Source organism: Dromiciops gliroides, chromosome 5 (genome assembly GCF_019393635.1).
Source record: "Dromiciops gliroides isolate mDroGli1 chromosome 5, mDroGli1.pri, whole genome shotgun sequence".
Classification (NCBI taxonomy): domain Eukaryota; kingdom Metazoa; phylum Chordata; class Mammalia; order Microbiotheria; family Microbiotheriidae; genus Dromiciops; species Dromiciops gliroides.
Genome location: NC_057865.1, coordinates 292,626,827 through 292,648,171, shown reverse-complemented (window position 1 = coordinate 292,648,171; position 21,345 = coordinate 292,626,827). Strand labels below are relative to the sequence as shown.

At 50.4% G+C, this 21,345-nt stretch overlaps 1 protein-coding gene across 2 annotated transcripts in view; it reads right to left on the bottom strand.

Annotated features, from left to right (window-relative positions):
- Positions 1-21,345, bottom strand: part of ZC3H7B (zinc finger CCCH-type containing 7B) — a 79,625-nt gene that overhangs the window by 27,345 nt on the left and 30,935 nt on the right. For both annotated transcript variants that reach the window (XM_043965404.1, XM_043965405.1), the window contains exons 5-13: positions 19,064-19,222; positions 14,588-14,668; positions 13,371-13,427; positions 8,954-8,996; positions 5,822-6,048; positions 4,716-5,046; positions 3,690-3,748; positions 2,761-2,923; positions 1,262-1,423 (exon numbers count right to left, since the gene is read on the bottom strand). In XM_043965404.1, the coding sequence (XP_043821339.1) occupies positions 1,262-1,423; positions 2,761-2,923; positions 3,690-3,748; positions 4,716-5,046; positions 5,822-6,048; positions 8,954-8,996; positions 13,371-13,427; positions 14,588-14,668; positions 19,064-19,222 (1,282 nt within the window). The remainder of the gene's footprint in view (positions 1-1,261; positions 1,424-2,760; positions 2,924-3,689; positions 3,749-4,715; positions 5,047-5,821; positions 6,049-8,953; positions 8,997-13,370; positions 13,428-14,587; positions 14,669-19,063; positions 19,223-21,345) is intronic.

Sequence of the window (21,345 nt, the reverse complement as noted above, 5' to 3'; positions counted from 1 at the left end):
CCTGCCCTTTCTCCCTCCCCTCTTCCTTCTCTCCCTTTTCCTCTTCCTCCTTTTCTTTTTCCTCTTCTTCCTCCTCTTCCTCTCCCTCCTCCTCCTCTTCCCCCTGCTCTTCCTCTTCCTCCTTCTGTTTCTCTCCCTCCTCCTTTTCCTGAATTCCCATACTTACTCTCCAGAAAATAAAAGGAGGTGGCCCTGGTTCCAGGGCTCCCCCAGTGGCCAGTCCGTGTGACTCCCCAAAGAAGCAAACCTCCCTTCTGGAGAATGTCACACATGAACATGCTTTACTGTTTCCAAATTCACAGACTACTCATTAATTTGAGAATATTCCTCAGGACCTAAGGATCCTCTGTCACGTGACTTTTCAATTACTAAGGGTACAAATACTCTCCTCTGGGAAGGTCTTCCTGCTCAAAATGCTTGGGATGCAGTAGGTGTGATGGTCTCTGAGACCCTGGGTCTCCTAGCCTCCAGCTTCTCAGCCCTCCAACCCAACCTCCACACAGCTCAAAATGCAGATGTGACCAGGTCACTCCCTTGCTCAAATGCCTGCAGTGGCTCCCTGTTGCTGTGACGTCAAATACAGTCTTCTCACTGGCATTTAAACCCCTCTGTTCTAGAACTCTGTGTTCCAGACAAACAGTTTTACTGTTCTTCCTCCCAAATGAGGTTCCGAGTCCTAGCCCTGGTCCTTCATACAGACTGACCCCCAGACCTGAGTGTGCATTCCCTTCATCTCCACCTCTGGGAATCCTGGTTTCCTTCCGAGTCCAGCTCCAATGCCACTTCCACTGAGGCCTTTGCTGATCCCCCAAAAACTAGAACCTCCCCCCAAAGAGTCCTGGGACTGTGCGTTTACATGCCCCTGTTGTTCTCCAATAGAATGTAAGTTTTGGAGGGCGTGAACAGTTTCTATCGTTGTCTGGCACATACTAGGAATTTAATAAATGCTTGTCCATTGATCGATTGATTGATCAATTGATTAATGTCTTCAAACTCTAACATTTTAGGGTCTAAGCTCCCACCCAGCTCTGACATTCCCTGTATTAAGCTCCCACCCAGCTCTGACATTCCCTGTATTAAGCTCCCTCCCAGCTCTGACAATCTCTGTTCTAAAACTGTTCTAGAGCTCCCAGGGCTCTAGACTTTATAAATCCATGACCAAGGCCAGAGAGGGCTCTTCTACCCATAGTGAGACTGCAAGATGCTCCCTGGAACAGTGCACTCCTCCCTCCCCATCCCCCTCTGCTGGCCGCCAGCTCACCTTTGCACAGATAGTAGGAGCCTATAAAGCTGGTCTTGGTGGGCCGAGGCCGGATCCGCTTCCATGTCTTGTCCTCAGAGTTTCGGATCCTCCCCAGCAGGACATCCCGTTTACACTTGTGCTCAAGGTCTTCCCGGTACGTATAGTCACCAGCCCTGGGACCTGTCAGAATGCAAGGAGGGATCCTGGGGTCATATATGGGGAGGAGGAGCCACAGAGGCAACAAAGGCCAATGGGAGGCCAAGAAGCAAACAGGTCTAAAAGAGATCAGCGGGTCCTAAAGATCTGCTTCTCTTCTATGATTCAAAGCGCTACAGAAACCCCTCCTCCTCCACAAAGTCTTCCCAGATTGCCTTCATCCAAATGGGAAACTGGCTCCTGAGTGCTCTTTGCTCACATCCTCTATGTGGCATAGCCTGAATTCCACTGGAGGGGCGCAGACACAAAATGATGCACACTGACTTCAAGAGGCTTACAATTTAATGGGGGGCGGGATTGGAGCGTGAGGACTAGGAGAAACAGACACCAATAACTGCCCTGTAAGGGGAATAGGAATAAGGCAAAGGAGAGCCACCAGCCAAGTCCTCTGAGAAGGCAGAAGAGGGTGGGTCAAGGCAGGCTTCCTGGAGGAGGTGGCCCCAAAGCTGGCTCTGAAAGGCAGTAAGGGTGGGGAGCACAAGTCAAGAGACGGAGAGGCGTCTCCCAGTCATCTCCAGTGCTCATGTCCAGCCCTCAGCAGAGTGTGCTCAGCGAGGCCTTTCCGCAGGCACGAAAAGGGTTGCTGTAACTTATCTGTACTCCCTCGGCTGGTTCCTGTCTCCTTCAACCTCTCTTGGTGACCAGCACCCATGCCATGAGATGGTGGGCAGGCAATAATGACGCGGCCCAGGCTCCCAGACTGACCAAAGGCAACTGTCTAAGCAGGAATCCGATGCAGGACCCTCGTTTCCGTTGCCTTGGATGCTAACGACTTGAACAAAGGAGGCACGTGCTGAGAGAGCCTCTTAATAAATTCCTCCGGAGGAATAAAGTGTGGGTGACACAGGGAAATAAGTTTCAGTTCAACGAAATGAAGATCTCAGCAGAGAGAGCAGTGGACAAGTAATGTTGGGAGGCAATGAGTTCCCTGTCCCTGGAAGTATCCAAGCAGAGGGTAGATGGCATAATCCATGCCTGGGAAGGGGGACTGAGCTAGGTCACCTCTAATAGCTCTTCCACATTTGCGATTCTTTGACCCTGAAATGCTATCTAACAGTCTATGATCGCAAGCTTCCCAGATTCTGAGTTGGTTTCTAAGATTCCAGGTCTATGACTATGAAATCTAAGACTCCCTAAGCCTATGGCTCCATGATCCCAGGATTCTCGCATTGTCTGAGTTGATTATTTTAGGTTCTGAAGATCTGCTAAGTCGATGGGTCCAAGTGCTTCCCCGTGGCTCTGATTCTATGCCGCTACAGTGGCAGGAGGGGACTCTGGAGGTGGACAGGCTATCATGTTACCTGTTTTGGGGTAGCAGAGGGTGCAGGCCTGCTTGAAGACATGGGTAGAAGCCAGGGGGTTCTTGACAAGCAGGGCGGTATTGGGCGTGGCCGACTCTTGCTGGGGGGGCACATCGACCGCTTTGGGTAGAGGCGAGTGACTTGTGCTGCTGAGGCTGGCTGGCTAGATATAGGATGGGGAAGAAAATGAGTGCTTCGCCTTGGCTGTAACCTGCCGGCCCAACTACAGACTCGGGACCTTTGCTTCCTTCCCTCTTTCCCAGCCCAGACCCTTTCTCTGATAATGAAGCCCATCTAATGGAAAGAGCTGGGGAGGGCCAAGCAGCCCAACCCTCTCCTCTCATGGAAGAGGAGCCTGGGGCACAGAAATGGAGAAATGTGTGCCCCCAGCTGTGTCTGAGAAGTGGTAGGATGTTGTCGCCAGAGAGTGGCTGACGGTGTGACTCTAGGCAAGTCATTTGACTCTTCTGGGCCACAGGCCACTCTCCAAGATAACAAATTATACTGAGTGCCGAGCTGCTTTGGCGGAGGGAGTTACCTCATCTGGGATTTCCCTGTATCAGAGAGATCCCAGGCAATCCTATCTCTATCCCTAAGTTCAAATGAGTACCCATGATTCCCAAGACAATTCTCTTTTGTTAGGGTCCTGGGTACTGCTTTTCTCTGCGGACTGTTAGGGTGCTTGGCTCCTTAGACAACCCTGGACCAGCCCTAGGCTTCAGTCTTCCCATGTGGAAGTGAGGGCGTTAGCGCTCCAGGCTCCAGCATCTGGACGTTCTCTGCTCATCTAGATGGTAACTGCCTTCAAAGGACCAGAACTCTTGTTCTTCCTTCCTACTCCAGCCCCCCTCACTGCCGGAGGGGCAAGACCTCCTCTAAAAACCAGCCCCTCCCCAGCCCCCAAATGTCCCCAGGGGAACATCACTCACTGCAGGGGGTGGCTTCTGGGTGCTGCTTGGTGGTCGTGCGTCCTGAGAGGAGGTGTCCTCTACGTGGGGGAAAGAGAAATGGGCATTACTTTCCATTGGCAGGAGGGGCAGCTGAGGTGAGGCATGGCACATGGGCTAGTCCCGGCTCATTTGTGACCCCGCCTCACCCCAGTCCCCAAGAGGCCACACCCAGATTCTGACACTGAAGGGAAAGAGGACGAGGTCCGAGGAGCAGTGTTCGAATCTCTCCTCTGATGTTCACTGCCTGTGTGAGCTTGGCATGTCACTCCGTGTCTGTGGACCTCAGTTTCCTCATTTGTAAAATGAGGGAGTTGGATCTGATGGTCTTTGAGAACGTTAAGTCTGAGGCTAAAATCCCATCTTTTCCTTACACTGCATTGCCAAAGGGCAGGGACACAGATGGTCTTGCTGAATTCTTCTATTAGTCTGAAAATAGGTCTGAATTTACCCCAGACATTGACTTTGCTTAAAGCCCAAGCACACTTTATAACCAAGGCTATTCTAAGGGGGTGGTCTATGTTGGCTGGGTGATATTCAGACTAAGAGGGTGAGGTGAAATAAGTGACTGATTTCCAGGTCTTTATTCCTCCCTATGGGTCCTCTCACTCACTCACACACACACACACACACACAGGCAGAATGGGGGTAAGAGCCCTGCCCTGAGAGCTCAACAGACCTGGGTACAGACCAGGCTTTGCCACTAACTCACTGTGTGTGACCTTCCCTAACAAAGGGGCCTCAGGTTCCTACCCTAAAAATTCAGGAGATTGGACTCCACCATCTCCAACGTCCTCCCATCACTGACGTTCTGTCCTAAGGTTCTCCCCAGATCTGACGTTCTCTGTGCTAAGGGCCCTCCTGGCTCGGAAATCCCATCTTCTAAATCCCCTCCAAAAACAAACATTCCATGTTCTACGGTCCCTCCCAGCTCTGAAATTCTGGGGTCTAAGTTTCTGCCCAACTTTGACACCCCATATTCCAGGTTCTCTTCCCAAGAGCACTTACCTACTACGAATGAATCAAGGGTGTCCAGGGAGCCCCGGGCAGGCCCGAAGCTGTCCAGGGCTTCAAGCTGACTGTCTGCATATGGAAGCAAGTTCAGAGGATCCAAGGTGTCCCGTGAGGAGGCTGGAGAGTCGAAGGCTTCCAGCACAGAAGAGGCCATCTTCTTGGTGGGGTCCATGACGAGGCCAAAGGATGCAGGGGGGAGTGGATTGGAGACAGGGATGGTGCCACTCACCACAGCGGGCAACAGGGGCGCCCCGCCCGGGAACACAGGGATGCGTTGGGGCATTTCGCTGGGTACAGTCGCTGGAATGGGGCCTTGTACCAGAGACTACGAGGAAGTTGGCAGCAAGTAAGAGGAAGGGCAGTATAGGACATGAGAAAGAAGAGGGAGGGAGAAATTGAGAGGAAAGGAAGAAGGGGAAAAGAGAGAGAATAGAGAAGGAAAGAGAAAAAGAATGGACAACAAGAAATAAGGAAAGAAGGGTCAAAAGAAACAGAATGAAGAGAAATAGGAGAAGAAAGGGATTAAGAAAATAGGGGAGGGAGAAAGAAGGGAAAAGAAAGAAGAAAAAGAGAATGGAGACAAAAGGGGAAAGGTAGAGAGAGAAGGGGGAAAAGAGAAAAGCGGAGGAACAAATAGATGGTTGAGTTCTAAAGAGCCTTTAAATTAATTATTAATTAACTGTTGTTAAATAGAAATCATTATAATTAATTATAGTTATTCATCTACATGGCTTAGCTACCCACTCGCCCCTGCCCTTTCCCCTGGCACATAATCTTAACCAGAAGCCAGGAAACTGGGGTGTCAGTGCCAAGCACCCCACTGGTGAGGGATATTCTTAAACACCCCCTCTGTAGGCTTTAGTTTCCCAAGTAGAGACAGTGTGAGGACTGATGAGATAACAGACGGGGACATAGGTTGGCAGCGAAATCGATTATAAACTTCTTGTTTTATTTTTGTGATTATTCTGCTCTATCTTTGCGTGTGGGCTTGCACCAACCAGACACAGGGGAAGCTGGGCACGCCAGGGTACTAAGGGACATGGAGGGGGTGCCTGGCTCCCCCTGGTGGACAGAGGAGGGGAACAAGAGACCAGTCTCACCAATGAATCCAGGAGGGAGTCCAGTTCTGGCCCAAAGACATCACCATCGGAGAAGTCCTCCACGCTCTCGGGTCCAGCCCCTTCTGGAGGGGCCAGCAGGTCAGTGGTGGGAGGGAAAAGGGTTGTGGTGGAGCCCTTGGCCTCAGGGTCAGAGAGGAGGGTGAGATCACAGCCAGGGATGGAAGCGGTCGTTGGGGCCGTGAGACATCTTAGGTCCATGGAGCAGTCTGAGGAAGGGAAAGAGAAGGCTTGGCATCCTCTGGGGAAGGGGGTAGAAAACTCAGTTCACTTCAATTCGGCAAGCATTTATCAATCAGCTCCTGTGGGCCCAGCACTGTCCTCGGTGATGACGATACAAAACGGTCAGCATTCTAGGCTACTTCCCCAAGCTGGAGAAGTGACTGCTGGTGTGAGTTCTAAGGATACCCTGTGGCCCTGTACTTGAAACACTGTGGTCATGGGCTACCACCAGTGTGCTCCGCATTAACAATCAGCCAACAGACACAGACAGTTCTTAGCAAAGGCATTTCCTAAGATAGTACAGTAAAAAGAGTAACAACAGCATAGGGCTAAGTTATTTAAAACCTCAGGTAGATGTATCACATTTTTGCTTGTCCAATGAGGCTGTTCTCTTTAATTTGTTCAGATAAAGGTGTGAAGATATTAGATAATGGACAAACCTCTGCATCTGGTTTCACACCTAGTCATGGCTTTAGCATTCCAATCTTGGCCTTCTGGGTTGGGGGATTGGTCAAAGATCAACTCCTTTATGTAGTGGCAGTGAAAACAAAGGGATTTCATGTGGGGAGGGTGGAGTGCTAATAACGGGGTGGGATTAGAGAAGACTTCCACTGAAGAAACAGGCAGTGAGCTTGAGCCTTGAAGGGAGCTGCTTGAGATTTGAGATGTAAAGGTGAGGAAGGAGAACGTAGAGAAATGGGATGCAGAACGTTGGGAAAGGGCACGTGGACAAGCTTGGCTAAAACTCCAGCACAGAAAGGAAAAGAACGTGAAATTGATCAAGGGGGGAAAGGGCAGAACCAGACTGCGAAGGACATTAAATATCAAAAAGCATCATTTTCACCAGGGCGGTTTCCTCAGCTTTAGGAGACTCATTTTGACCGTGGTGTGAGAGATGAACCGGACACCTTGAAATGGTTCAGGCAGGAGGGGACGGGGACCTGAACCATGGTGATCGATGTGTGAGACGAAAGGAGAAGAATCGCTAAGACGGGGTGAAGACAGAATCCATAAGACTGGATCCAATGACGGAGGTGAGGGAGTGGGAGAAGTTAGGGAGGACACTGAGGTTTCCAGCCCGGGAAGCCTTCTCGGATGCCCCTAGTAAATAATGACTTTCCTCCTCGGGCCTCAGCTAGGACTTTTTTTTTTTTAAACATAAGGCCTCCTTTGGACCAACGATATTATTTTTATTGATTAGTTACCACAATTTGTGTTAACCCCACAGGGTATTTGGGGGAAAGGACTGGGACCACGTCTTTTCTAGCAGAGAACTTTGAGTGCAACAGCAGCTACTTAATAAGCATTTTTTTAATAAATGAATGAATGAAGGGTCAGTGGATTAATATTCCAATTTCCTGCCCTTGAGGGGTTGAGGAAAACATTCACTAGGACAGGAGAAGGGGGCAGCTAGGTGGCACAGTGGGTAAAGCACCAGCCCTGGATTCAGGAGGACCTGAGTTCAAATCTGGCCTCAGGCACTTGACACTTACTAGCTATGTGACTCTGGGCAAGTCACTTAACCCTCATTGCCCCACCAAAAAAAAAAAAAAAGGAAAGGAGCAGCTCAGGGGGTCCTTGGTTCTCTCATAATCAACAATCTCTTAAAAATATTTTATCGATATTGTCATTTCCTAACGACTCTTCCCCATTTTTGTTATTGTTGTTGCTGGTGAGTCATCTTCTACTCTTTATGGTCCTGTGGGCTCTACTGAATCTGACCAAAGATACTGGAGGGGTTTGCCATTTCATTTTCCAGTGGGTTAAGGTAAAGAGAGGGTAAGTGATTTGCCCAGGGTCACTCAGCTAGTAAGTGTCTGAGGCCTTATCTGAACCTAGGGCTCCCTGACTCCAAGCCCAGTGCTCTGTCCGCTGAGCCACCCAGCCACCTCCAAATGACTTCTCCCTACCTCCCAGCGAATAGAAGCCCTCCTTGCAAAACACTGACCATGACAAGGTATGCCTCATTCCCCACCTGAAGGCCACCCCACCTCTGTCAGAGGCAGAACACAGAGAATCAACATTCTCTGCCTGAGCTCTTGCCTCTTTTTTGCTGTCTCTCTCCCTTTGCTAGGGTGAAGCAGACCAGATGGGCAAGCAGGAAGGGTGGAAAGGGGAGGCAAGACCAAGGCTGGGAGAGCCAGAGAGCTGGGGCTTCTGGGTAAGAGTTAACATTTACATAAAACGTGTGTGTGTGTGTATTATATATATATACATATATATATATATATATATATAAATTTCATTTGGGCCTCACAACAACTCTGGCAGGTAAGGAAATTGAGGCACAGAGAGATGAAGCAGTTTGCCCAGGGTCTAATAAATATCTGAGGCAGGACTAGAACTCAGATCCTTTCTGATTCCAGGTCTAGCACTCTATCTGCTCTACCACCTAGCTGGGTATCAGGGTTGGAGCTTATTTTTGTTTTGTTTTTTGTGGGGCAAAGAGGGTTAAGTGACTTGCCCAGGGTCACACAGCTAGTAAGTGTCAAGTGTCTGAGGCCGGATTTCAACTCAGGTCCTCCTGAATCCAAGGCCGGTGCTTTATCCACTGCACCACCTAACTGCTCCTAGGGATGGAGCTTTTGATTAAGAAGGTAGGGGGACATCAAATACTTCCTCTTCCCTTGGGGACCCCAGTGGAAAAATATAAGGAACACTGAAGAGCTGGTAAAAATTGAGTGACTTCCTGAAATCAAGCAGAGGGTCTAGGTTTCCTAATAGTGGGACCCCTGCCAAGGGAAGGCTCTAGATGGTCCTGGGTCTACTTCTCTTGGCCCATCCCTTTAGACTTCCCTGCTCCTGGGACAGAATAACCACCCACCTCCCCCACCCCCAGCCCTGCCCACTGCCACCATCCACTCATCTCCCAGACAAGGATGGGGACTCTACCTGTTTCAATGTCATCTACAGAGCCAAGTCCATTGGATGTTCCCTGTGGAGAGAAAGAGATCAGGATATCAGGGGAGGTGTGGGTGGCCACAATTGGCCTTCCCTCGACTCTGTATACAGTATCTTGTATATACATGAATGTCTTCCCTCATCAGATCATAAGATACTTGAGGGCAGGGATTATTTTTGCCACATCATGCCGCAGGAGGCTAGACCCAAAGAACAGTCATTAGTGAGGGAGGTCTCTAGTGGAGGGCCCTAGGCCTCTGTCCTTAAACAAATGACAGATGACACACAAGCCACGAAGGAAGGCTAGCAGGCTGCCCAAACTAGGACCTCTAGCTAGAACACCGGGCCAAACGGAGGGCAAAGAATCGTAACCAAAAAAACCTAGTCCTGGACTTGAGTTCTTAAAAACCATCCAAGTAAAAGAGAAGGGAGGTGTGGCCAAGTCCCATTTGAAAGAAACATCTATCGACAAACCTTTATAAAGTACCTCCTGTATACTGTGCACTGCGTGAGGTGTTGACTGCAAGCTTTGCCCAAGCCTGAAGCTGCTCAGCTTCCCGTGGCGATAATGCCAGTGTGACTGGGACTGTCTGGGACTTAAGCATCACCTGGGGCACTGAGAAGTGTCATGACTTGCCCAAGGGCACACAGCTAGGACAGGTCAGAGGGAGGATGTGAACCCAGGCCTTGCTGTGCCTAAGCTGGTCTAACCAATCCACTACACTGCCTCTCTGCCTTGGTCTTCAGGTAGGTAAAGAGAACTGTAGAGTGCAGAACAGGACAGGGGATCGTTCTGTTGGCCCCTACCCAGGTCAGGCCACATCTAGCTCCTATGGAGCATGGTGCCCACCAGGTACAGAGTGAGCTTGGCTTAGGTTGTGCTTGGTTCTGGATACTGCATTCTGGGGGGGGGGGACTCGGAGTAATTTCAGAGGAAGGGCACTCAGAGGGCAAAGAAGAAGATCCCACCAAATGCTGACTGACAGAAGGAATCGAGGATATTCAGCCAAGATGACTTGTAACGAAGGGCTGTCCAAGGGAAGGGGGCAGACTGTCCACTTGGCCCCGGAGGGCAGAACAAGGAGCAGTGGAGGGGCTGGGGGTGGAAGAAGGAGATGAAGATGTGCACATTTCCTATCAAGACAGAGGAAAAACTTCTTAACGACGTTGTTCAGTCATATCCAACCCTTCATGACCCCATCTGGGGTTTTCCATGTCCTTCTCCAGCTCATGGTACAGATGAAGAAAGTGAGGCAGGCAGGGTGAAGTGACTTGCCCGGCGGGGAAGTGTCCAAGGCTGGATCTGCCCCCTAACAATGACAGTTATCCAAAGTGTGATGGGCCATCTCCAGGAGCACTGGAGACTTGCCAAGGATGTTCAGCAGGTCTGGATTAGACTCCATGGCCTCAGAAAGTCTGATTCTCTGGCTAATGTTTAACCTCTGGTTGTGCAGACTCCCTTCCTGGGTGTGGGTCCCCAGTTTAGGGAAGATAAACGACTTTATCAGGAGTTCCAACAGTGTAATTAGAAAGGGGGGAGCCACAAGTTCAAGGCTTTAAACAACCTTGGATAATACACTTTAACCCACACCTTTCTCTCCAGACTCCTCCCTGTCCCACCCTGAACCAAACTCACTCCTGCCTCTGCACCTTTGGCTCTGTTGATCTGCCCCTCCCTCCCCTGCTCCCTGGGCCAGGGAGGAGCAGCCCAGAAGGCCAAGGCAAGGGGTGACACCGGCTGGCTTTGAGTCCCCTCCAAGGTCTGGATCTCGGCTCCCGTGACCCACGGGAGCTTCACTGTCCTTATTTGTGAAACGAGGGGGTCCGGCTAACTGGCCTCCGAGGTCCTTCCAGCTCTGGTCCCCTTCTCCGACCTTCAGTTGTCCATGGAGGGCAGAGGAAGCCAGCCTCCGTGCTGCTTGCCTCCGCTTCCTGTCCTCAGGTCTTTTGAACATCCCTAAACCAAGTCATTTTTCCCATGGTCTCTCCTCCCCAAACCTTTTTTTCCTCTTTCTGTTGAAGGTATGATCCACCAGCCTTCTAGGCTCCCACATGCATAACCTCAGCATTAGCCTGGACGCTCCACAGAATCTCTCCCATTTGGACCCTTGTTGGGAAGGAGGGGGCAGCTAGGTGGCACAGCAGATAGAGCACTGGGCCTGGAGTCAGGAAAACCTGAGTTCAAATCCAGCTTCAGACACTTACTAGCTGTGTGACCCTGGGCAAGTCACTTCACCCTGTTTGCCTCAGTTTCCTCATCTGGAAAAAGAGCTAGAGAAGAAAATAGCAAACCACTCCAGGATCTCTGCCAAGAAAACCCCAAGTTGGGTCACGAAGACCTGGATGGGACTGAGCAGCAATAACAAAAATTGGGGGTGGAGGGGAAAGCTGTGTTCTAATAGGTGTGGGGCTGACAGCCTCAAAGAGGGAGTCCCCTTTCCCCTGTGTGGTCCCAGGGAGAAGAACTGGAAGAAATGGGTAGGAGTTAGAGGCAGGCAGATTTTAGCTTGATGCACTTTTTGCCTTTTTCTTTTTTGGAGGAGGTGATGGGGAAGATCTGTAAATTCACCACCCCTACAGGGAATGCCTGGTGTGGAAACTTCCTTCACTGAGACAAATCGCAGCTCCTCCTTCCCATAAAGTCCTAGGGATGTCTCTGGGGCACTGAGCCGTTATCAGAGGCAGGATCTGAACTTGGTTCATCCAGATTCCAAGGCCAGCCCGGCCCCTGTCTATGCCCCAAGGACTCTATAATGGTTTAAGAGTCACAGAACAGCAACCTCTTGTGTTAGCCCGTGTGCGGCTAATTCCCATTTTACAGATGAGAAAACAGGCTCTGAGAGGGGAAGGGAATTTGTCCATGACCCCATTTCATTTGATCCTCCGGAGAACACGATCAAACATTGCTCCAAGTTGTTGCCTTTCTAATACACTCAAGAGACAACGTCTCGAAGTGATTCACTGAATTCTACAGCGAGCAAGAGCCTATTTTTGCTACCTTCTCATTCCCATTTTACGGATCAGGAAGGTGAGTCATCTGCCCAGTCAATCAGAGACCGGACGGCCCTTCGTCGGGGAGGTTGGTGGGGGGATCCCTGCTCAGTGATAGGCTGCACTAGACAGCCGCTCAGGTTCTTTTCCGGGGTTCTCCCGCAGACAGCAAGCTCTCCTGCACTGGCCACTACTTCAAAACTACCGTCATGTCACAGGCGGCCACAGTCTTCCTGTTGCAGGCTGCATTTCAATGTAGCGAACCTCTTTCCTCGGTAATCCTCCATATTTAATTAATTTTACGCATTTAATTACAGTTTGGTTGCTCGGTCGTCTAACTTCTCGTGACCCCCGCACCCCGGCACGCCAGGCCGTCTGTCCTCCACGATCTCTCAAAGCCTGTGCCAGCTCATGCCATTGTGTCCACGGCACCATTCCTCGATCCCTCTCCTCCTCTGCCGTCCCCGCTCCTTCTGCCCTCAATCTTCCCAATGTCAGGGTCTTTCCCATGAGTCCCATCTTCTCGTTACGTGGCCAGAGTATCTAAGCTTCATTATATTATAATATATTATAAGAATTTTAATTACATAATTATTATTCTATTATGATAGTAAAAGCTAGTATTTATAGAGCGCTTTAAGGGTTGCAAAGAGCTTTTCAAATATTATTTCACTTGTTCCTCAGAATAACCCTGGGAAGTAGGTACTATTGCTATCTCCACTCTGCAGTTAAAGCAACTATGGCAGGACTAAGGTCAACTTGTCCGGGGTCACACAGCTAGTAAGTATTTGAGGCAAGATTTGAACTCAGATCTTCTCACCCAGCTACATTCCCTGACATTCCCTGTTCTAAGGCCCCTCCCTGCCTGGACAGTTTATATTCTGTGTTCTAGGATCTTTCCCAGCTGTGTTCTAGCACTGTGAAGAATGAGCACAGAAACCTGGACGAGGGAAACCAGTGACTGCTAGGATTCCCCCAGCACCACCAAGGCAGGGCCTGAGGTGAATCCCAGGAAATCCCGGGAAGGCTTTGGGCACACTCTCCTCAGAGCCCTGGGGATCCCAAGTGCCCTATTTAAAGCAGCTCAGGCTGGGGCGGGGCCAACATTACCCTCATTGTACAGAAGAGGAAATAGGCTCAGATGGGGGAAATGACTGGCCCATAGTCTCCTGGCAAGTAAGCAGAAGAGCAGATCTTGAACCCGGATCTTCTGACTCCAAATGTGCTCTTTCCCACCAGTGGACAAATGTGGGGGGCAGGGGGGCGGGGCACAAAGGCATTGGCCAGAATGCCCTGAAGGCCTGGGAGGAATCACAATTTGCTTTCCTTTTTGAGTCTGCCCAATGACAGGGGGCCCAAAGCATGTGCACACACTGTGCACACCCGCTCAGAGGCAAAGGTATAGGGTCCAACCTACCTGATCTGCTAAGGGAGCCGAGGTACCGTTACTGAGCAGTGAGAAGGTTTCCAATTCCTGTGGGGGGAGGGGGGAAGAGAGGGAGGGAAGGAAGGAGAGAGACAGAGACAGAGAAGGGGGGGGGGAGGAGAGGAGAGGGGAGAGATGAGGATTATGGACAATATCGCCATGACCATGCCATGCACTTTTTAGCATGTGGACATCTCCAAGCACAGACATCCACCCTCAATCCTCAAGAATTCACGTCCATTCTGCCCCTGTGGGGACCCTCTTGGCTCCTCCACCAGCCTGTTGTATTTGCCCAGGGCATTTCTGGAAGGCCCTTGTCCTTGTGAATTCTACAGTATATGTAGAATTAGGCCATGCTGTGTACACTCAAGCGGTCATCACCATCAGGGGCCCCCACCCCCAGAAGCCTGGCCTCTGCCCTTGGGGTCCCAGGCCCTGACAGGTGACCTTTTACCTTCTCCTGCCCAGAACCAGGCCTCCCTGGCTCCTTCCTGGCCACCCTCCATTGTGGTTCCTCCTGGCCACCCTCCCCCCTCCACTTCTAGCTTCCCTCTCTGTACTCTCTTCCCTCCTTAGAAAGTAAGCTCATTGGAGGCAGCTAAGTAGCACAGTGGATAGAGCACCGGCCCTGGACTTGAGTTCAAATCTGACCTCAGACACTTAACACTTACTAGCTGTGTGACCCTGGGCAAGTCACTTAATCCCAATTGCCTCACTAAAAAAAAAAAAAAAGTAAGCTCATTGAGGGCAGGGGCTGTCTTGGTTGTTTGTATTTGTATACCAAGCATTCAGCCCAGAAGCACATGGGAAGTGCTTAAGTTCCTGCTCCCTCCCTCTCTCCCTCCCCGTGTCTTCCTCTATCTCTGTCTGTCTCTCTGTGTGCTGAGGAAAACTGAGTCTGTCTCTGGTTTAGTATTTGTACCTATGCCGAGGTCTGGCAAATCTCTTGCTCCCTGTGAGTCTTATCTCCCTGGAAAATGATCCCGTCCCTAAGCCTTTTCTGTCCCAACCAGTCCCAGAGCCAGCCCTGGAGGGCCCCTCAATGACTGAGGCTGGGAGATTCTCTACCACCCAGCCATCTCGGGCTCAGACTGGACCAACCCCAGGAAACCACCCGGCGGGGCTGAGTCTGGCAGCAAACTGGCCTGCCTGCTCAAAGGCAGTCCCAGCGCCCACTCCCCCCGCCCTGCTCCAGGGTTCCTGCCCACCTGAGGCCTCTTATAGGCTTTTCTGCACGGCAACCTCAGCTTCTGGGCCAGCTCCCGACTGAGCTGAGTGACGCTTTCATCCTGGGGGAGGCAAGAGGGAGAAAAGAGGTTGGGCTGCTTGGGCCCCAAAGGTAGAAGTGATGAAATCTGGACCCCCCCCTTCCCCGCCTCCCCCTGAGCCTGCCTCTTTGTCCCCCTCACCTGGACCTTCTCCCTGGCTAGTTCAGGTTCTTCCCCAACCCCTCCCTCCCCTGCCTCTGAAAACCCTACAAGCATAGCAACTTGTGAGAGCTGATTGTTAAATTTTCAGTGTGAGCATTTACACCTCAGAAATCAGCACACGATACAGGTGAGGGTTTGAGTTATTTTGTTGTTTATCTGGAATCAAGTGATGGAGAAGATGTTATTAATAATGCAGATTAAATTTTAAAGCGTGTCCTGCTTTTCAGAGAGCCGGTTGTTAAACACTTATCAGCCCACCCCCTGATTACAAGCATCAGGTAGATGGACTTTGGAGCTTTTTTAGGGGTTAAAAAAAGGCACACTTTCCCCCCCACCCCCCACCCCAGCCCAACCTCCCTGGCTCTTCTGTTTCCATGAGACGTCAGGGGCCACAACCCCGAGGAAGTAGTGATCTGGAGACACCTTTTACCCATTCCTGTCAGAAGGAAAGCTCCCCAAGGACAGACTTGGCATCCTCAGAACCTGGCACAGTGCTAGGCACACACTAGGCATTTAGTAAGTGCTTATTAATTGATTGACTGACTGATCCAAGGCGGACCTCCATGACCCCTCCCTCCTCTCCAATCGGCCGTGAGTTCTATTTTTATCACTGCCTGAAGCAGATAGCCCAAAAAGGGGACGTCCAAAGGAAGGGATGGAAAAAATCCAAGCCAGCACATCAGCTCACGCATGGTGTGGTGGGGAAGACTGGGCCGGGAGATCCGAGATCTGGGTTCTGCCCCTCCCTCTGCCACTTTATGCTATGTGGCCTTTAGTCGGGACCCTTTATCCCTCTGGGCCTCAGTTTCCTTCTCTGTAAAATGAGGGGAATGGAACGGATGATCTCCAAAGCCCCTCCCAGCCCTGACCTTCCCTGTTCTAAGGCCCCTCCCAGCTCTGATATTCCCTAGTTCTAAGGCCCCTCCCAGCCCTGACCTTCCCTGTTCTAAGGCCCCTCCCAGCCCTGACATCTCCTGTTCTGAGTTATCATCATGATGGTTAATAACAGCATTACTAAAACATTAAATAATGTAGTGCTAAATATGGCTGAGCTAAGACCTCCAGAAGCCTGGGATTCTTTCTGATCAAGTGAGGTAACGTTCATGATGTTCAGTCACGTCCAACCCTTCACGACCCCATGTGGAGTTTTCTTGGCAAAGATAACGAAGCTGTTTGCCATTCCAACTCCAGATCATTTGAGAGATGAAGAAACAGAGGCAAACAGGGTGGAGTGACTTTCCCAGGGTCACACAGCTAGGAAGGGTCTGAGGCTAGATTTGAACTCAAGAAGGTCCGGATTCTAGGCCCCCACAGCTCTATGCACCAAGGTGTCCTCCAAGCCGCCCCATAACATTTACAAAGCACTTTGAAAATCTGAAAGTACCATACTAGTGCTGTTATTTGTCCATCGGTAAATGGAGACAACAGCCCCTAACAGCCTTAAAGAGAGGCTGTCTGAAGATCAAGGAGACAGCAGGTGGCTAAGGGTATATAAGAAGGCAAGATGGACACAGACTATTTAAACAGCAGGGCAAACAACACCTTCCTGCCTCAAACAACCGAGAGAAGGCAGAACTGCTTAGTTCTCATTGGGCTCACGTCTCTGTCCAAACTGGAAAGGGAGGCACCAACACGGTTAAAGGGAAACTGAAGACAGATTAGGAGATAGGAAGAAAGCTCCTTTTAGTGGAGGAGTTCTTGACCTGGAGCCCATGAATTAGTTTGCTTTTTTATTTTTATTTATTTATTTTTTTTTAGTGAGGCAATTGGGGTTAAGTGACTTGCCCAGGGTCACACAGCTAGTAAGTGTTAAGTGTCTGAGGCCAAATTTGAACTCAGGTCCTCCTGATTCCAGGGCCGGTGCTCTATCCACTGCGCCACCTAGCTGCCCCATTAGTTTGCTTTTTAAAGAAATATTTAGATAATCATATCTAAATAGAATTGGCCTCCTTCGTAATCCTATGTATTTTATTTTATGCATTCAAAAACATTATTTGGAGGAGTTCATATGCTTCACTAAAGGAGCCAGGATACAAAAAAGAAGACTGTCTCTCCTAATGGCTCAAAATGAATTTAAATCCCCCCCCCATCCTGCATCTCCCACCTCCACACAGGTGCGTGCAGTGCCCACCTCACCCTCACCCTTCAGGATCTTTATCTCCTTTCAAGGCTCAGTTGGGGTATCGCTGTCTCCATGAATCTTTCCCTAATTCATTTCTTCCTTGCTTCCCAGATGAAAGTCTTCTCTCCCTACTCAAATTTCCCTAAAGCACTTTGCATGGCTCTCTCTTTTGTTCCCATCACTCCCTACCTCGTATTATAATTATAATTTTGTCTGTGGGAAATGCCCAGCATTTTCTACTATCTAAAAAGTAATCTCTCCTTAATGTTTTTTATCATTCAGGGGAAAGTCAGGCTGTGTTTTGCTGACATCTTTTCCAAAGTCAGCTATGAGCATCTTAACTCTATTTTAAAAAACAACAAAACACTCCGAAGTGATTGCGGTTGCGGTTTTAAATGAAGACCAGGGTCTTAACAAGGGAGTTTACTGAGATGCCCGAGGCAGCCTGGGAGAGAAGGTCATATCCCCATCTTCTCCATCTAGACACATTCTCCCCACCCAATCTGGTATCATGGCCCTATTTATGACAGTCCCATAAATCTAGGACCGGAAGAAGCCGAAAGGTCATTCAGCCCAACTCTCTCCTTTTACAGCTGGGGAAACTGAGGCCCAGAGAGCAGAGCCTGGCAAGGTTTGCAAAGTTCCTGCCAATGCTTTTTCTTTTCTTTTCTTTTTTTTTGGGGGGGGGGTGAGGCAATTGGGGTTAAGTGACTTGCCCAGGGTCACACAGCTAGTAAGTGTTGTGTCTAAGGTTGGATTTGAACTCAGGTCCTCCTGAATCCAGGGCCGGTGCTCCTGCCATGCTTTTTCTTGATCCTGCTACAACCCTGTGAAGCGGGGTGCCTTCATTATCCCCATTTCACAGATGAGGAAACAGGAAAGTTGTGACTTACCAGAATTAGAGGGAAGAGGACAACTCTCAATGCAATTTTTTGGGGGGGGGGAGCAGGGCAATGAGGATTAAGTGACTTGCCCAGGGTCACACAGTTAGTGTCAAGTGTCTGAAGCCAGATTTGAACTCAGGTCCTCCTGATTCCAGGGCTGGTGCTTTATCCACTGCATCACCTACCTGCCCCGAGGCCAACTCTTAGAGAGGAGTACAGAGACTATCCATTTGCCCCACTTTTATTTTTTGGAGGCAATGGGATTAAACTAAGTGCCGGGAGTCACACGGCTACTAAGTATCTGCATTTGAACTCAGATCCTCTTGCCTCCAGGGCCTAACTGCCTCACACTTCTCACTTCTTAAAGGGCTTTCTCATTCATTACCTCATTTGATCTTTGCCGGCCTGGTGAGGCAGGCAAACTAAGCATTATTATTTCCATTTCCCAAAGGGAGAAGGAAGGCTAAGCAGAGTTACATGGCCACTGTGCAGCAGAGCTGGGAACGGGCTCACCTCTTCCTAGCATCCTTCACTGGAACCCCAGCCCAGGGCTAGGTGCACAGCAACTGCTCACTAGGCACTGAACAGATGAACGAACCGATGCATCTGGAGGCAGCGTGACCAGCGGGCCGAACGACGTGTGTCAAGGCGACCCACTTCCCATATCGGCCCACTTTATGCCTGGCCACTGACTCCCTTGGACCTTTCCTTTCCATACTGCCCCTCCCTAAGTCCAGTGGAGGCTGGACCAAGCAGGGCAGGAAGGACAAGGGCACCCCGCAGTGGGAGACCGGGAGCTGGAAGGGACTTCTGAGGTCTTCTAGTCTGCTTAGCCCCCTTTACAGATGAAGAAACTGAGGCCCAAGTGGTTCCCAGGCAGGAAGTGTCAGGGCTAGGATCTGAACCCCAGTGCTCCCGTTCCAAAGCCTGCTCTTTCCACTGTGCTCCGGGGGATCCAGAGCAAATGGAAGAGAGAACAGTTCTGGGCAGAGAACATGCCCAGCGTGTGATCACTGTGGAAGACCTGCCTTCACTGACAACCACACAAGGGAAATTGTCACAGGCTGACCTACTGGGTGCTGCCCTGCTCCCGACTTGGCCTAGGCCACTTCATGGCTCCCCCTCAGTTTCTCTGCCTGGACCACACTTGGGTGCCACCCGGCACCACCCCCTTCTCAGCAAGGCAACCTCCAATCCCCCTCCCCCATCCGCCCTGACCACTGGGTCATCCGGCCCCAACACACTCACGTGGGGGAGAGAGATGGAGCACGTTTTACTGCACTCGTAGGCTTCCTTGTGGCGCCCCAGCTCATTCAGGGAACTGGCTTTCCGGAACAAGGCTCGGATGTTCTCTGGGTCTAGCCCCAGAGCCTTTTCACTGTCTTCCAGTGCCTTCTCATACAGGCCCTGTAAGCACAAGGGGTCACTCGATCCCACCCCTCCTCCCTCCCCAGCCCAGGCTACAGCCCCTGCCCCCACCCAGAGGGCTGGGTTGGAGAGAGGTTAAAGGCTTGGGCAGAAGAGAGGTTGGGGCTTGGGGAGATTTGGAAGGAGGGCTGGAGAGGGGGCTGAGAGCTTGGAATGGAGACAATGGGAAATCCAGCAGGACCGCCAAAGAGAGAGAAGACAGACTAGCTCTTGTCTACTTTGGGGGCCCTCCACCGGGCTGCTGGGTGACAACAGCCACTGGGTCACCTTAGCAGGGAACGGGGGCAGGGAGACAAAGAACACAGCATACCCAGTATTGCCGAGGTGTTCACCCCTAGGTCCAACATCTCACCTGTGTCTACACCCCCATTAGCCAAAATAATCACAGCAATGTCCACGTCTACAGGGCCTCCCTCTTCAAACAGGAAGAGATTGTCTGTAGTCCCCAGCACTTAGCACAGAGCCTATCACTCAGTAGGCACTTTATAAACGTTTATTGACTGACTGACTGACCACTGAAGGCTTACAAAGCTTCTTCCCACAGCCTTGGAAAGCAGATAATATAAGAATGACCACCCCCTTTTTAAGGAAGAAGCTGAGGTTTCCAGAGAAGCTGCACCCGCCTGGGGCCACAATGTACTGAGCACAGAAAGCAGGACTCGAACCCAGGCCTTCTAACACTGAAGTTGGTGCTCTGCCCACTCCCCTCCACTCTCTCTCTTACACCGGGAAATAATGGTGGAGGCCCCACAGAAATGCCTAAGCATCCTTGGAGACGAACAAAATCACCAAGTGGAAAGATGGCTGGAGCGAGAGTCCAGAGAACCGAGTTCAAATCCAGCCTCTGAGAAGCTGTGGAGGTCAGCCAATCCAAACCTTGCTTTTACAGATAGGAAACTGAGGCTCAGAGGGCTCATGTGCCTTGCTCATGATCACACCCACACCCTGTGTGACCTTGAGCAAGTCATTTCACCTCAGCATGCTTCAGTTTCCTCACCATAAAGAGAGGGTTGTGCCCAGCCATCTCTAACTCTAGAATTCTAGGTCACTTCACCTCACCTCCCTCAGTTTTCTCATTTGTAAAATGGGGGTGATCATCTTTGCAGGCCAGCCGCCACAGGGTTTGGAGAAGGCTTTGAAAACCTTAAGGTGCTTTAGACAAGTGAGTTGCCTTTCTCAGCTCATTCTTCTCTTTTGCAGCGGAGTCCAGATAGAAACCGTCGCCATCATGCCCTTTTGTTTTCTATCGAACGTTATGTCGACAAAAACATTTGTTGTCGCTGAGTGGTTTTTCAGTCGTGTCTGACTCTCTGTGACCCCATCTGTGGTTTTCTTGGCACAGATACTGGAGTGGTTGGCCATGTCCTTCTCCAGCTCATTTTACAGGTGAGGGAACTGAGGCAAACAGGGTAAAGTGACTTGCCTAGGGTCACACAGCCAGTAAGTGTCTGAGGCCAGATTTGAATCCAGGAAGATGAGACTTCCTGATTTCAAGCCCAATGCTCTATCCACTACAGCATCGCCTAGCTGCCCTTGGACAAAAATAATGGGGGGGGGGTAGGGTTTGGTTGATTCAAAATAGTAGCTCATTATGTCTAAATTCACTTGGAGCATCCTTGGGATGGCTCTAGGTGCAAAGAGATCGACAGGGTTGCCATACACCTTACCCTGTTCCCATATGATTTAGTCTTTGCTTGGTCCTTCCATTTTAAAAGACTTTTGTCACACGGAGCTTGGGGAGTACAGACATCTGGGTGGAGATCATGATTAAAAAGAGCATGCTTATTTGGAATTATGCCCAAAGGGCGGTAAAGCTGTGCATGCCCTTTGACCCAGCAATCCCACTTTTAGGTCTTTTTCCCAAAGAGATCATGGAAAGGGGAAAGGGACCCACATGTACAAAAATACTTATAGCTGCTCTTTATGTGGTAGCAAGGAATTGGAAGTTGAGGGGGTGCCCATCCATTGGGGAATGGCTGGACAAGTTGTGGTATATGAATACAATGGAATACTATTGTGCTGTAAGAAACGATGAGCAGGAGGAGTTCAGAGAAACCTGGAAGGTCTTATGTGGGCTGATGATGAGTGAGATGAGCAGAACC